The 16,985-nt window shown below is 42.4% G+C and overlaps 1 protein-coding gene across 1 annotated transcript in view; it reads left to right on the top strand.

Moving 5' to 3' along the window:
• The window catches only part of sema6bb (sema domain, transmembrane domain (TM), and cytoplasmic domain, (semaphorin) 6Bb), a 129,906-nt gene that overhangs the window by 64,874 nt on the left and 48,047 nt on the right, over window positions 1-16,985 (top strand). Inside the window, exons 4-6 of the mRNA XM_083939115.1 lie at window positions 4,758-4,818; window positions 4,942-5,004; window positions 16,159-16,257. Of these exons, the coding sequence (XP_083795241.1) occupies window positions 4,758-4,818; window positions 4,942-5,004; window positions 16,159-16,257 (223 nt within the window). The remainder of the gene's footprint in view (window positions 1-4,757; window positions 4,819-4,941; window positions 5,005-16,158; window positions 16,258-16,985) is intronic.

The raw sequence follows: 16,985 nt of genomic DNA on the forward strand, positions 1-16,985 counted from the left end.
TATATAACATTGTTCCAGCCATTCTGTCTGCACTAAAGGTTTATAAGAACATGCATACACACAGCCCTATAGTAAAACTGCACGCAGACTGAGACAGCTACAGCTACTGCAGCTACTGCAGTGTCCAGGTCTGCTTCAAAATATAACCAGAGCCATGAAACACTCTGAGAGACGTTAATTTTAATTTACAGCTGCAGAATTTTTTTACTGGATAGCAGAGGTAAACTGATATGAATGTCTCAGCCAAGCGGATGATAATAAAATGCTAAACTGACAGCCGAGAAGACGAAAGAGGGGGGAGGGATATATTTATATATTCTTGTAGTGTAAGTGGCTAATAGTTTTTTGCGGTTACCTGACTGAAAATGATCAGCCTAGAAAGAAACAGATGCATGTTTGAATGTTTGTGTGAGCCAGAGACAACCCAGCAGGGGGGCAGAGTTTTAAAATGTGTAATGTATAAATAAGTACCTGTGTGTTGGCAGGTATAACTGCCAAAAGCTCCCACAGAGTGCATGGCCTGATAAGACGCTTCACTCATTCCCAAATCCTGTCGGTATTAGCATAGCTGCTCCTCAGACTGCAAGCACTGCTAAATCCCTGCCCTAAGCACCTGCTGAGAGCCTCTACCTCTCCCTGTCCTCTTCTCCATCCTTACTAAATGAAAGTAAACTATGTATTTGGCTGGTGGCTGGTGAAGTAAAGCTCCTTGCTGTGTTAAGCCCTATTTCATTGCTGTCCACATGAGCAGCTGTGGATTCTGTGTTCTTCAGCCCTCAGACGGATCCAAAGGGCTAATCCGCACAAATATAAACCAATTGGAGAGTGTTTATCTATTGACAAGATGACTAAAGGAACGAAGCCAATTCTCGATTAACTGTTCCAATTGTGATAAAGCGTATAAGAGGTTTTTGCCATCTGGCTCTGTGCATGTGTTTACATTTTGCATTAGGTCGAAAGGGAAAGTGTGTTGCCTTACTGCCAGCTCGGTGGATGCTCCGTTTATTAGCCCCCAGAAACTGACCCCAGAGGGTCAGCAACGGGTCGCGAGGCGGTCACAACCAGGTCAAATGCCTCGTGGCAGACGTACAGGAAGACGCTCACTTGTGGCAAAGACTGGGCCGTTTGGGAGGCAGAGCTGCCAGGCTGTTCAGCTGTACATCGGCTGGTAGAGAAAGTTAAGCATGCAGACGAGGACAACTATGATGGGAGGGACGGGAAGACACCCACATCGACACATACTATAGACACTGTAGGGCCAAAAGCATACTTTTTGGCAGTAAGTGTACAACAAGTTAAGGCGCTTTGCCAATGAGAGTTTAAGCTGCAGCTTTGGAAAGCTGTTGTTTATGTAATTTTGAAAAACTGTAACCGATAATTATAATAATTAATTCCTTGATTATTCTATTTAACATTTGGTCAATAATAGGTCAGTGTGAGAGCCTGAGCAGGCATCACAGGTGGACCTTCAAAATGTCTGTTTTATGTCCCCAAAAATGAAAAACCTAATTGACACAGTAAGCCCATAAAACGCATGAAAGCGGTCTGTCAGTCACACTACCTGATGATAGATTTTGTAGACTATTTTGTTAGTTGTAAGCTGTTTTGTTGACCTGCGCCTTAGCGTAAGGCTCTCTGGTAAGCAGTAATGAGATGTAGCGTTATATAACCTGGGCTTTTATTATGAAAAGTAAGAATGAAATAGTGAAGCTGTAATGAAAAGCTGTTGCTTTATTGCTGTCTTTTTTCAGACCTTGGTTCAGACTACAAAGCCCCAGTGTTATTATTTTACTACCTCCATAAGTACAGGAACACCTCGGTGAAACTGAGGCTTATAGGGAACCAGCCTAAATGCTGGTGGTGTCCATTGTACAAGCAACAATTATTCATAATGATAAGTAAAAAACTGAAAAGTTATCTATTGTCACTTTGCACACATTTTCCGTTGCTCTCTCAGTGAACTGAGTGAGGATTTGTCTATACTGTAGGTATGCACACAGGTTTGAGAGCACTACAAATTTACTTGTCAGAATTTATTATGCGATATCAAGCACAGCTTCTTACTTAGGGCATATATTTACAGACACTGAAATACATGAAAACCCCCACACAGACGTGCCACAGGCTACTCTCCCCCAGTCAGCACAAGTGTCAGAATAACGGGGTGGTCAGCTCAAATCTTTCCATTTCAATTTGATCCAGTGGAGCAGCTTTCCCTGCACACTATTTACAGGCTCAGAGAGGCTCAGCAATGCTCACACTAAACCATAAAATGTCCGCTTGCAAGAAGAAGAGCATGGAAACTAACAAGAATTATAGGAAAACTTGGCAGATTAAGATGTCATGACCTTGAGTCTGCTGTTGATTGGCCAGCCATAAGGAGAAAGTTCATGAGCTGGTCAATTCAGAAATATAGGAAATGTTGACAGTTTCTCTTCAGATTCTGTGTTGACTTTGTATTAGCCAGGTCAAAAAGGGTCTAAGGGATTTATGAAATAACAGCTCAGGCGCACGCACATCCTGCATACACATACACAAGGCCAGACAAAGAGGAAGAAAGAGGATACTTCTGATTTGTAGACTTTAGAGCTGGATTTTGTAAGTAAGTAAGCCTCTGTAGGCGGTGACCTAATGAATTAAGGCGACTCAAGGCAGCATGCTTGCACATACTCCAACATAAAGAATAATTAAATCTTTACACAGGTTACATGTTAGTTCTTACCCTTAATGCTAACCTTCTACCACATGCAGTAAGCATTAAATCCACTAACGCACATATAAACCAACAAAAACATACAGGCCACAGGCTTTGCATCATTCAAACAACCTGCAAGGCAAGAGGAGAGACGGAGAGCGAAAGAGAAGCAGCAGCATAAATGATTCCCCCTCCTCTGCACTATCAGCGGCAACAATACTGGCTGCCAGCAACTCTGACTAGGAGGCCTGTTGCTATATTCATTATGTTAATGCTGAGACAACGCTGAAGCAGCCTGGATGAGATTATGCCTCACACTCTGGCCCACTCCACTGTTTGGAGAACGCTTAAACTCTGACCTGTTAAGCAGGGAGGCACTGAGCAAGTGTTTGGTGATTTTGCACTCCGTCGCCACTTAGCTGTTGTCCTGTTCTGCGAGTGAGTGAGTATGTGGGAATCTTCTAAAACACTAGAAGGAAGTGAGGATGAATTATTCAGGAGTAGAGTAACCTGATGGCACTTGGCCTACCTGTGCTCTTAGAACACACACATTCTCACAGCTCCCCCTTTCAGAAAAACAAATGCAAACACGCATTGGAACACACACTGAGGTGGTATGAGTGCTCACATGAGAAGGCACTTCTACATGGATGCATACATGATAACCCCTGCCTCTATAAAAAAGGAGAAACTAAGAGAATGCACAGCACTGGGAGGCAGAGCTGGATCAGAGACGGGATCGATACTGCTGCAATAACACAGCTATGGCAGATTTACAGATTAGCCCACTAAGAGCCCGGCCCATTGCTTAGATGAAGCCCAAGCTTCAGATCCATCCCAGCAGATACAGAGGCCTTGATTAATATGCAAACGTCAGCTGTTAGCTGCTTAGCCCTACTCTCAGGTTTGCATTTTCACAGGAATATCCAAGGTTACTGCAGAATTATTAGCAGTTAAAGAGGGAGAGAAAAGCAATGTTTGGAATATCATGAATACATGCATGGTGTTAGGTTTAGCACCATGTGTAGGCAGCCTGTGGGGGTGTGCAAGCATCAATATAACAACTTGATTAAATCATCCATTAATTCACTTTTAGTGTTTAATGAGCAGAGGCAAAAGACGATGGGGAAATATGAGACATCATTATGCAGTCAGATACCATTTCTTATATATATTGGGAGAAATGGAAGACATTGAAAAGCTGCTACCTAATATCTGCGTCTGATCAACTTAAAAACGAATAAAAGTCTCTAATGTATATGCATTGCTGCAGGCACATGATTATTGTAAAACCACACTGATTTAATATAGAGGAAATATTCTTAAATAGTCTAAGCTGGGGTAAGCAGTTTTCTGGAAAAGGCAAAAAAATAAAAGAAAACGCCAGAATTTCTCCACTCTCATGACACAGTAACCTGTACGAATGCTAGTCATCCATTTCAATTGTGGTAACTGTGATTGTGATCCCGATGCTGTTAAAAAGCAGCAATTCTATGAAAAGGACCACCTTTCTTTGCACATTTGTGGGCCTGCAAAGCCCTTTGAGATGACATACTTTGATGTAAGGCTCTATAGCTACGTAAACATGAACTTGAATTAGCCGGAGATGTGAGCATCTCCGAACATTTTCTCTCATTTTATCTCTGAAACGCTTCGCTGACACGTTTTACTGCGCTTATTGTCAGAGTCTCTTTTAGGCTCTTTGTTTGACCTGTGATTGGCCAAAGTCTCCCGTCACAGGCTAGATTTTCTAAAGCTTGAAAGTGAAGAGGAGGTGCAGAAGTCTAGTTTTCTCTCCGTCCACTTGAATTACAATTTGCTGAAAGGTTATTATGGAATTTTACCCAATGATGCCAAAAAAAAAACTGCCTGCCAGCTTTAAGTGTTTGGCCTGGATTTCATCCAAAAGAAAATCTGCATCGACCTGCACTGTCCTCAGCTTGCAATAATATCTATGCTGCACTGGTATTCGTGGTTTCCTTAGTGCTGCGTCTTGCTTTACCTTAAGCTGCTGTGTTGGCTGACTGCCACTCTTTCTCCATCTCTCTCTTTCTCTCTCCAGGGATGACCTTTTCCGTGTGGAGTTGGACATCGTTGCAGGAGATGAGATGTTCTACAGCAAGGTGAGCACCCTATGGATACACACACACAGTATTTACAACCTTTAGGTGGGAAATGTCATTTTCTACTACTGATTAAATGTAGCTAACCAGCAGTGCATGTATGTGTGTTTTTTAAATGTATAGAAAAGGACATGGGAGTCGAACAAGAATGACATCAGGATCTGCAGGATGAAGGGCAAGCATGAGGTGAGACTGTGACTTTCTTTTTTAAAAACATGTGTATTCTCTATCTTTCTCTCTCTCATAATATTGTGTAAACAGTGCATGAAACCTGCGTTGATGGATTTTTGGCCACATGGGGGCTGTTCAACAACCTGTAATCATAACATTATTATCACCTTAAAAAGTTGCTATGGCGTACATATTAGCAAACTGTCCCAACAATAAAGTTGCATGCTCAATACAGCTATGGGTTTGTTGATATAAATGTTACAATCTTAGGCAATGGAGTTTTGGACTCAAACACAGATAACTGTTGAGGAGGCAGAAGATGGTGTTCAATGATTTAATGATGACAAACAAACTTACAACTGAGTCTGTGAACAAAAATCCCAGAACACTGGGTACGCTAAACACTAGAAGATACTAAAGACTGTAAACCAAACCATATAATGTAGAAACAAGCCACTAAGGCAGTACAATCTGACCCGCCATGAACCCTGTGGAATTGTACAAGGGGTTAACTATTAAAATAAACCAGGAAACAGATTAAACAAAAACCCTATCCTGAACACCAGATGAATCTGCAAGCTCATGTTTCATTTGGTGTGGCAGATGCAACTGGCCCCCCGGCCATTCAAACCAAGTCTCAACCATAGGGATTTTCAGGTTATTCCAACACGGAAGTGCTTAAAATTGCAGTTCGCAGAGTGGCTACTAGGGCAGGATTCATTACAGAGCAAGTTCTCATTGACCCCAATGTTAAATGGGCCGTTTTCACTGCATAATTAAACCTATTTAAGGCCTGGTACAACACCATTCCAGTCTGTATGTTTAGGTAATATCTCCATGACATCACTGAGGGGGGTGTTTTTTTTTGTACCAGGCTAGTTTTTATTTCATTGGAGGTTAAAGATTATGAATAATTTGGGGCGCAGCCACTTGAGTGACAGCAAGCCGCTGGCCCTCACTTCGCCTCAGAGGTAAACGTCAGCAAGATGGACGTATCTCCCTCCCCCCAACGTCACATACATGCTCTTTTTTTGGTACGAGGAAATGAGGTCTAATAAGATGGTGGCTCCCATAGGTGAGTACGATTGGATCAAGTTGGGAGAACGGACCTCGACATAGAGGCTACGTCCATTTTTTATACAGTCTATGATTCAGACAAGATTTACAGCGGATCAGATCCTCTGTAAGCCAATCACAAAAGTTTATCTCATGTGGGGCGGGTTTAAAACGATGATTGTCCAAGTAGCATCGTGCTTGAATGTAGTAACCTAGCGTAATAGGCATTCTCCATCCAATACAAGTTAACAGGCTCAAGAAAGTTAGATCAAACTGTCAAACTAGGCAGTGCTGATCAAATATGAATCAAGATTCTGTTACTGGATTGCCTTTTTCTCCCTTCAAGTGTTTTCAGAAACACATTTTATTGAACTGTTTTTGACCCAAGTTTGTATTTGTTGTTAAGCTCTATGTCCTATTGTTTCTTTGATTGATTGTAGATTTTTAATTGTGTCCAGAGGCATTTTGCTCTGCACACCTGTTGGAAATCGAATAAATAGAGGAGGGGTTCCAGACTAATACACATTTGCGAATTAGTCCGACAATGCCAGGCTACCATCTTTAATGGTTAATTAGGGTCCAACATCGGATCATATATTAAATTATTAACAATCTAATTGAAAACATATAAAAAAATAAATATTTATAGCACAAAAACTCTCTCCATGTAATGATTTGTTAGTAAATTACACTTTCTTTTACTGGAGGCGCTTTCTGAGTTGCTTCTCAGAATAGTTTAAATCAATCAGCTTCTTTTGAAACTCTCTATATTTTTGGTAAAACCCCAGAGCAATTGGAGATTATATGCAAAGATCATGTACAGTTGAATTCCAGATCAAATATATTGGATGACATTTTATCTGTGCGGTTTGTTGAAATCACGTCTAGTCACTAAGCCAACTCTCACACACATTATCTTGGCACATATTTTGCCTTTCTGCCTTGAGCTTTGGTGTAATTGGGCCAGTCATCTGACTGTCATGCCTGACTCCGACCGCTTATCATCTCACTCTCCCTGCTCATCTCACACATACACATCGATCACAAGGATAGAGCCACTCCTACCTATACACCACTTGTTCCACCATCATGATTTAGGAATGCGCTTTGTGCCCTCAGAAAATGCAGGTGGGCGTTTGGAAACTGAGGCGATAAGAAAGTGATGGGGTGAAACGTCCCAGCAGCCACCACCAGCCCACGCCTGAATACCTCTTATATCTCCAGGACACACATCCCTAGCTACCACACAGCAACAGCTACAATTCAGTGTATGTGTGTGGGTGAGTGTAGTGGTGACGTTTGGCAGGGAGGAAACACGGGCTCTGTCCCCTCCAGGCAGAGAAAAAAATGACTTATTTAACGCAGTGAAAGAACACCTGACATTAAATCTGTGTGAGACTGTGCCAGGCAGAAGCACAATGGAGAATAGAGGGACAGAGACAAAAAGCTCAGCTGAGGGGAGGAGTAGGGAGACGGAGAGGTGAGAGAGAAGAGAGCGGTAGATAAAGGAGAGGAGAGGGGGAGCGTGCGGGTCCTTGTTGGCCGGCCCTGAGACGAGCTGTGAGGCTGACTGAGATAGGAAAGGTCTTCTTGCCCCTAATGACTGTGCTGTCTGGTAAGGCTGTGAGTCACAAGGCAATGTGTGGAAGATAAGAACAATGCCAGGTCCTCTCAGTCAGCTCTCTGGGCTCAGACGCTGATGAATGGATGTGCTTTTGCATATATGTATTTACACATATGCCCATATGCATGTGCGGCAATACAAAAGACTAGAGGCCCACTACTCAAGCGAGTGTCACAATAGCTATATATTGTGGTATAGTACATTTTATGGGAATTCAATCCATAAAAATAAATTGTAAAGAGTTAAGAAAGGCTTTTAAAGATGATTTGTAGTGTGAACACGATGACCAAACAAGTGGAATATTTCACTGTTCATTTTATTTTATTGAGCAATAACATCTCAGAAACTACAATTAGGAACTACGATATGTCCCATGTGGGCTTCCATGTTAAAACCCAGCTTTGCTCCATCTGATGTCATTGCAGTATCTGGGACTCATTGTGTCACAATTGTAGCTTGATGGGGCGCCTCTACCAGGTGAGCGCCCCGTATAGTTTGGCTGAGGCTTTCCTCCCCATTTCCTGTCAATCTTCAGCTGTGCTAAGAAATACAGAGATAAAAACGGGGGCAAACATTTCTATCTTCATATTAGATTATCATATAGCCTTCTTACAAGAAAGAATTGCATCATATGTCTTTTTCTTTTCAGAAAAATTGAACTAAAGTATTGAAAGACGTTCAGAAGATTGTATCACTTATCTGTGACACAGCCTTTCAGACTTGGAAAATACATCATTCAAGATATGTTTTGACGTTATGATAACCAAATTATTTGAATTTTATTTCATGACATCAATACACAGTGATGTATTGTCTATCGACAGTGTTTACTGCAGGGCTTTTGTATTAATATGCTTTAGATTGCAACAGTACAGGTGTTGTTTTTGGCTGTTGCTGTTTTGCTCATGTTGAAGGCGAAACATCTGAATATTTAACCAAAGAGCAATCTTTTCCCGACACAAATGCATGCACACACAAACCATGGAGGTCTGATCACCAACCCATGAACATTATAGTGTATATGCTGCATGTTCATACATATTCATAATGTCAAGGGTTTTTTTTTTTATCCGCTCTCTCTTTGTTTTTCCCTCCTACACATATATGAACATAATTAAAAAGATCTGCCAAGCAGTCATCTTCTGTGTGCCTTCTTTACTCTCTGTCCCCTCATTTCCCCTCTGACTCTCCTCCACTTCTCCTCCTGAAAATGTCCTGTTCTGCTTGGGGGATGGTTGTGTCAGATGTGATACATTCACCACCTCATAATTGGTTTTGTAATTAAATGTTTCCACTTGGTTGATCACAAAGGACATAGCATTCTCCCTAATTAGGCTGAAAATTCAATATCACCATTCTTTTCGCCTTTTTCCTTCTCCCGTGTTGACCAAATGATTGTTGATGAACGCAACAATCGTCCCACAGTCGGCCTCGCTGTCACTCACTCTGCATATTCCCATCATATTTTCCTTTGTCCTTTGCTTTCTGCTGTCTCCTTATCACTCCTGTATTTGCCCTTTCCGTGTTGTTCTCAGTCATTCCCTCTCCTTCTTTTACTCCCTCCCTTCTCTTCTTATGAAAGCAAAAGACAGCAAGAGTTAGAGGGTGAGACGTTCCCCAGAGGTGGCACTGTGCCAACACATCAGGCCACGGCAGCGTGGCATGCACATGCAAACAAAGGCAATTCCATATAGAGAGCTTTTAAAGAGCGGTTGGGCATCGTTATAAGCAGCACTTAGCGAGATTGTTTGATCAATATTGCGTTGATCGTGCTCTCTGAGGAGTTCTGGGTTTCAATCGTCCAAACCAAATGCCTTTTTCTGGGTTGGACAGTCACAAGATTCAGTTTAACAGCCTTTTTTGGCTCCCAAGTTAATCCATTTAAAATCCCTCAGGTTGTGTCAGGAGTCTTTTCGTGTAGTTCTTTTTTTTTTTAATCTCTGCTTTATACCTCAAAAACATCTTTCTCTGCCTTTAGATTCTAGACGTTGTGCTGTGTCATTAACTGAATTGATTTATTACTGTACATCAAAGCAGTTATTTTAATGGAGGTTGCCCCACACTACCTTTATTTTATCTTTTGCATCACAACAGACCATTTTTATATTCCCAAAGGATTTGTACTTTTGAGAACTCATAACACAATGAGGTGAAAAACGTCAAATGTGGAGAAAAGAAGGCTGTGCACACTTACAATGCAACAATGTACAACCCATTCTTATCCCGACTTGTTACATAATGACTCTTTTCAGGCCCCTTTGGCATCATTTATCATAAACTTAACACTGTGCGTCAGATTGTGATGCTCCACTAAGTTAGTAGGGAACACATGATAAATGCAGTGCAGGACAAGGACAGGACATGAAGTGCAGTCTCTTGTGTGAAAGTCCGATGTTTGTTTGTCTCTTACTTCTGGAGCCTTTGCTCTGAGTGATAGCGCTGAGGATTGGTATCAAAAACAGTGGGTGCGTGACAAAGCATCTGTGTTTGACACCCTGATCATGCAAAGTGGCTGCAATGTAATGATGAAGCCACGTTTTCCATTACTTGACCTTTTATTTTGGCATATGTTGCTTTCCAGATGTTTGTGCGGTATTTTCCCCTTTAAGTACTTCTGATACTTATTTCTTTGATATTGATTTCCCAATGGTTTTCTATTTTGATTTATCCTCAGTTAAATATTATCACAATTTTTATTATCTACAGCTGTGAACTGTATTTCCCGTGTGCACTTGCACGACAAAGCAAAGATGGCTATCAGCTGGCTTTGTCACAAAGTTCTTGCATTGGACAGCAGCGTGCTGAACTTTTTTTCCCCTCCATATATTTACAAAAAGACATTTTTTACAGGCAAGCATATGACATGTATTAATCACAATGTGACAAGTTGCCACCGTTTTCTCAGCAGTTTGTCAGACAGAGAGCTGTCCAGGGGTGACTCAGGTTAAGTGTTGTGGTCAAGGATTGAATGGTGGTGGGGCTGGTGTGTGTGAACGTTTCCACAAGGGAGTGGAGCTCAGCCGACCCCACGATCCGTAGGTCTTGCTGCAGGTCGGCTCTACTGCTGAGGCTGCCACATGGCTGACTGACCTGGAAAAACTCCCTGGATTTCTGTTTCCTCTTTTTCAATCTTTCTCTCCGTCATCCTCTCTTTTTGACCTGCTATCTCTATTATCTCACTTTCCCTCCCTCTCTCCTCCCGGTGTCTGATGTTTGTTTGTGGCCTGTGGTGTGTTCAGTCAGAATTACCATCAAACTGAGAAGAAGGGCTCCAGAGGGAGGCAGATTAGCTTTAACATGCTGAGTAAGACCGCAGCCCTCAGAACAGCACATTGCTGCTAATTTGGTACCGCTGTTAATTCTTCCTCCGCCCACATACGCACAAACATACACACACTCTCTTACTGTCATGGGAATAACTCTGATATCAGTCAAAATTGTGTGTCAGGGGGTTTCTGGGAATGACAATCCTGTTGTTAATGAGTGGAGAAAAGGCTCGCCAAACCTTTGTGAGTGTGTGTTGCATATACAGTGTATGTATGTGAGAGTGTGTGGGAGAGTTCTGGCTCAATGGTGTCTCTTGGCAGTGCAATGCTCTCTTCTCCCTGGTCGCTAACATCAGGGGACCAGCCAGGCATGTAATGGAAACTTTGGAGATTTAGAGGAGCAGCTTGCTAAATACGAGCCCCTGATGTACTGCCTTAGATGGCTGCTATTGTACGACCATTACCAAAGCAGGTCATCATAACTTATTATATTTTATGAGAGTATGAAACATGCTGTGGTGGCTCCTAAAGCAGGAAAATTAGCATGAGATTTTACAACGTATGCACCTGTTTTGTATTTTGATCAGACCAAACAGGGGAATGCTGATTATAGCTGGGGGTGAAAACCAAGTTCGTTTAGGCTTTCGGATAAAGCCTCATCATTAGAGCAAACATTGAACCCAGGCTAAGGTTGCATGAAAAGAGGGTTGTTTATCGTCTCAGACTAAAGGTTGAGTTCCGGACGATAGATAGAAAGCAGATGCAGAATGTGGGACTTCCTCAGTTTTAATGGTGTCTGACTGCTGCAGGTTGTTTGGAGCAGATGTGTTGAACTTGTTGCTGATCCTCTGACTGCATACTGTATTTGTGATCACTTGCATTTATGTTTGCTTTTGGTTATGGATGTTTCAGTGTGTCCATGGAAAATCTCTGTGCCGACTGTCCAAGAGGGGATGAATGCACTTGCTCGGTCAACATCTGCAGAGTAGAAATACATCTGCCAAGAGACCTAAAAACCTGCTGCCTGCGTAGCGTCTAGTTTATTTAGAAGCAGATTCACATATGCAAACTTGCTCACAGACACAAATTCTGTACACACTTGTGAACCACCTCCCCCTATCTTTTCACACTCTTTCTTAGCCTTCTTTATATCTCGCCTTCCATTCACAACTACATCCATATTTGCACTCCGGCGTGTGCTCCGGTGTAATTCATCTGTGCTGCAGATTAATTTTTCAGAGCCCAGGCAGCTCTGCCGCTGTGAGTAAGAGGAGCAGGAGGAGGAGGGGATAGAGGAGGAGGGCTGCAGTCGTCTGGGTCTTGGAAAGGCTTGCCAGCCAGCACAGGTGGCTTTTTGTCTGGATTCTGCCCAGGGAGAGAGGGAGCAGAGAGATAGAGGAGGCAGAGGGGAGAGACAGGAGGCACCAGGACATACAACATTTGGATTTGAAACTAATTGTTTAATTCAGTGATTCAGTACTTGATCCTTTGTAATTGGTTTATTTTTTTAATGTGGAAACTATAGTAAAACCCTAATCCTGCAGATTGAATTTGCATCTGAATTTAAAACAAAACAAAACAACCATACCCAGCCAATGGGTGGAATTTATAAATAAGGGTAAATGGAAAGCATGTATGCAGCGGGAGATGCATTTTGTTGATGTCTCTAAAGTGCAAATGGCAATCAAAACACAGTAGTTGGAATGTTAGAGGAGGATCCAACCCGTATTTTTATTCGTAATCATGAAATGTTTCATTTTCTGTGCAAACGCACTGCGAAATGTTCACATTTTTGCAGTGTTTCGGCTCTTCGAAGTGTTTACTGCCCTCTCTTAGAAGCTGGCAGTTGGAGCGGGTTGTTATCAAGAGTGCTTCATCTGGCTTTGTGATTACAGCTCTGACCAAGCTGACAGACTGCAACCCCTCCACCAAACAGCATGCAAATGATTCTCACACATGAGCATGCATCTGTGCTGTGATACAACAGTCTCACACACACACACACACACACACACACACACACACACACACACACACACACACACACACACACACACACACACACACACACACACACACACACACACACACACACACACAGATATATGCACCAGGCACAAATGAACATGCTGTATGTGGGGGACTGACTCACATATACACATATATACGTTCACAATCACTCCGCAATTTGTCACACAGTGCTGCGCCATTAGAAATGTACACCTCAACACACACATGCACTTGCACACACACACACACACGCACGCACACACACACATACTCACACACTTTTTACACTCACACATTTAAACACACTTCTTCCTTTCCTGTTTTTTTGCAGTTGAAAAATGAGAACCCAGCAGGGAGTGAAGTGGGAAGGTGGAGGGGTGGGAGGGTGGCGGGCGGAGCATCTGGAATAACACTCACTCGTCTCTCATGTCGCTGCTTTCCCTCTGATCTCTTCCACACGCACTCACACACATACAGACTGTCATTTCACATACCTGCTATCATCACCACCGCTTCTGCTCCAGCCCTTTCTCTCTTACCGATGAGATCAGTTCGGGTGGTGGTCTTGAAGTAGACCCCATCTGGTGTGTCTGTGTGTGTGTGTGTGTGTGTGTGTGTGTGTGTGTGTGTGTGTGTGTTTGTGTGTGTGTGTGTGTGTGTGTGTGTGTGTGTGTGTGTGTGTGTGTGTGTGTGTGTGTGTGTGTGTGTGTGTGTGTGTGTGTGGCAGAGCTGGTGCCATCCTGGCTGGGACACTAGTAGTGTGAGGAGGGGGTCAACGGCTGCTGTCCTACAGTGATCTACAGTACTGTACTGTGCCTTGCCGCTTACTTGACACACACACACACACACACACACACACACACACACACACACACACACACACACGTGCACAGGGGATGGACTCGGCCCCTGCAAAAGCAAACTGATGTCAGTACTTTTTGGCATTTAAAAGTCAAAGGTCATGTAAATTCCTGCACATGCAGATTTACTGTTGATAGATCCTTTGTTTGTTCATTATCATGTTACTTGTAGCTGTAAAGCCCTTGAGACAGGGCTTCCCAACCTGGGGATCAGGGGCCGTATTACAGAAACTTCCTTTCCTAAGTTTTAAGATAGGAAGAGTCTCAACAGGATTTTTTTTTTTGCCAAGTCGGTACAGAAGCAAATCCTCACTAAATGTAGGACTCCTCTCTTATCTAACTTCACTTTTATGTCTGTTACCTAGCAACCAAAGCTACTTTTCTCATCTCGCCAAGCTAAACAACTTTGTAACCATTGTTTTTCTCACTGAAAAATACTGAAATGTACCAAAAAAATGGAGCAAAAACAACAACAGGCATTTGTCAGTTGCATTACAGCTGGGAGAGCTCAGGACTGCAACACGTTTATTTAGGTAGCTTCTCAGTGAATAAATTCCACCTGTTGACACTTCGTTGTGTAAAAGTAATAAAAGAGCAGCCATACAGATTTCACAAGCTAACACTACCTGGTGGAAAAGTGAAAATGCTATTCCAAAGTTAGTTATTTTTGGGGGGAAGTTAGGAGGCAAGGCTACACGGTGGTCTATTGGTTGCCTCACAGCAAGAAGGTTACAGGTTCGCATCCCGACCTGGGCCTTTCTGTGTGGAGTTTGCATGTTCTCCCTGTGTCTGCGTGGGTTTTCTCCGGGTTCTCCGGTTTCCTCCCACGGTCCAAAGACATGCACGTGTTAGGTTAATTGATGACTCTGAAATTGCCCGTAGGTGTGAATGGTTGTCTGTCTCTGTTCGTCTCTATGTGCCCTGCGATAGACTGGCGTCCTGACCAGGGTGTACCCCGCCTGATGCCACGCCCGATATCAGCGGGGATCGGCTCCAGCCCCCCGACCCCGGGATAAGCAATTGAAGATGACTGAATGAAAGTTAGGAGGCTCTTGTGAGACAGTTTTCCTATCTTAAGTTAGGATAGGAACGTTGACTTAGGAAAAGTTAATCCGTAATGGCTTTTTCCTTAATCAGGTTTTAGACATAATGACCATGGTTATCAGTTAAAATTGGATCCGCAAGTAAAGACATTTCTTTGATAAAGCTCCAGTTTCTCCCAAGTAGTGCTAAAATTAATCACAAGATCACCAAATGATAAAATCCTTTAAAAAAAAAACCTTTCTGTGTGTGTTTATATTTTTCTACCTTTTCCATAATTGTTTTCTTCTTCTTGTGAAATACTGAATACCTTTACCACTTCATCCTACAACTCATTTGTTTTTCATTTAGTTTTTTTTATTTTATTCTTTTTACAATATATTTTTCTCACTTTGCATTTATATCTCAATCAGGTGTTTAAATACATATTGCATGAGGGCGTGAAAACTAGTTAGCAAGCGGGTACTGAAGTCGAAACTGTTTAGCTAAAAGTAATGTTACCACTGCTGCATTTCCACAGTAGTGCTATCATACAGCAATGTAAAGTGTCCATCAGAGGATACACGTGTTAAGTCATTCTTATTATAAACACACTGACACACTATACTTTTGCAGAGGCAGCAGATTAACTTCAAAGACATTTTTCTCTGTTACACTACACCAACATTTATTACTTTTTGGCACTGTTGGGTTACAGCGGCTATAAAGTTGTGGTACTTGCACGACTTCTCATTTCAAAGAATAAGCTGGGAAGAATCAAACTGTGACTTGGGTTGTTTTAATCATCAAGCAGTCTTGATGTAGTTTGACGCATCATGGTGGATAAATTAGACTTAAATCTGTTGCTTGTTTTAAAATCCTGAGGCTGGTTTGGATTACCGTATGTCAATCAACTGTGTGTGTGTGTGTGTGTGTGTGTGTGTGTGTGTGTGTGTGTGTGTGTGTGTGTGTGTGTGTGTGTGTGTGTGTGTGTGTGTGTGTGTGTGTGTGTGTGTGTGTGTGTGTGTGTGTGTGTGTGTGTGTGTGTGTGTGTGTGTGTGTGTGTGTGTGTGTGTGTGAGTGACGAGAGTAGACAGTAAAAGTCTCTACGTTCAGACTGTATCACTTTGATTGACAGTGTTAATGGTGTGATAATTCCCACATCAGGCAACTGAAAAGCTTCATTTCACAGAGCGATTTGGATAATCAGTCTCTGAAAAATAAACTCAGTTTTTCCTCTATTAACTCCATCATTTTGCCTTTCTACACTCCTCACTCTTACCCCTCCTGCATTTAAATCTCTCCCTTTCTTTATTTTTTCCCTTTCCTGCAGGATGAATGCCGTAATTTCATGAAGGTGCTGCTCAGCAGACAGGGAGGCCTGTTTGTGTGTGGGACCAACGCCTTCAACCCGCTATGTGCCAACTATACCGTAAGATAACTTCATATTGATTGTCTTTGATAAATGCCTTATCTAGTCTTCTTATACAGAGGCCTCACCTCCAAAACATCGATGCGCCTGTTCAGGTGAAAATGTATAGCTTGATTAGAGTTGTTTGTTCGAGATACAACAGTTGTTATTTCTCGGTGGTTAAACTTTGCGTTCTGCCGAGCTTGTTATCATAAAGACTCAGAGACGGAAAATCAAGGAGACCACAAAGAAGGGAGAAGAGGAAGAGGAGGCTGTTCAGAGAGTAAGAGTGGAGAGACGTGACTTGTTTGCCTTGTTTCAGTTCTTTTGCTCGTGGTTAAGAGAGCAAAGCAATTCCCCAGTTGGAGGCAGAACTTAAGAGACCACAGGTTTCAAGCTTCAGGTATAAGCGTTGAAAAACCTTATTCAAAGAATTATCCACAGTGTGACCTCCACTCCGTCCAAGACCAATTTGTCAGAGTCTGAAGTTTTGTATCCATTCGGCTGGGGCTCACCTGAATCCTCCGCCATGCAGCCGAATGTGCTCTGCATCCCGACCAAGCCCCATCTTGCTCAATTATAGTAACAATTTCAAAGTTGTGGATGAAAAACTACACATAAATATTAATCATCGACTCGGTTGATTTCACATCATTCTGCAGGAATGTTAAATGAGCGATGAAGGCAGTTGAGTTTGGAAAGAGAAAGTGAGAGGGGTAGAATAAAATCCTTCCACTATCAAAGATAAG

Source organism: Echiichthys vipera (assembly GCF_963691815.1).
Source record: "Echiichthys vipera genome assembly, chromosome: 3".
NCBI classification, from domain to species: Eukaryota; Metazoa; Chordata; class Actinopteri; order Perciformes; family Trachinidae; genus Echiichthys; species Echiichthys vipera.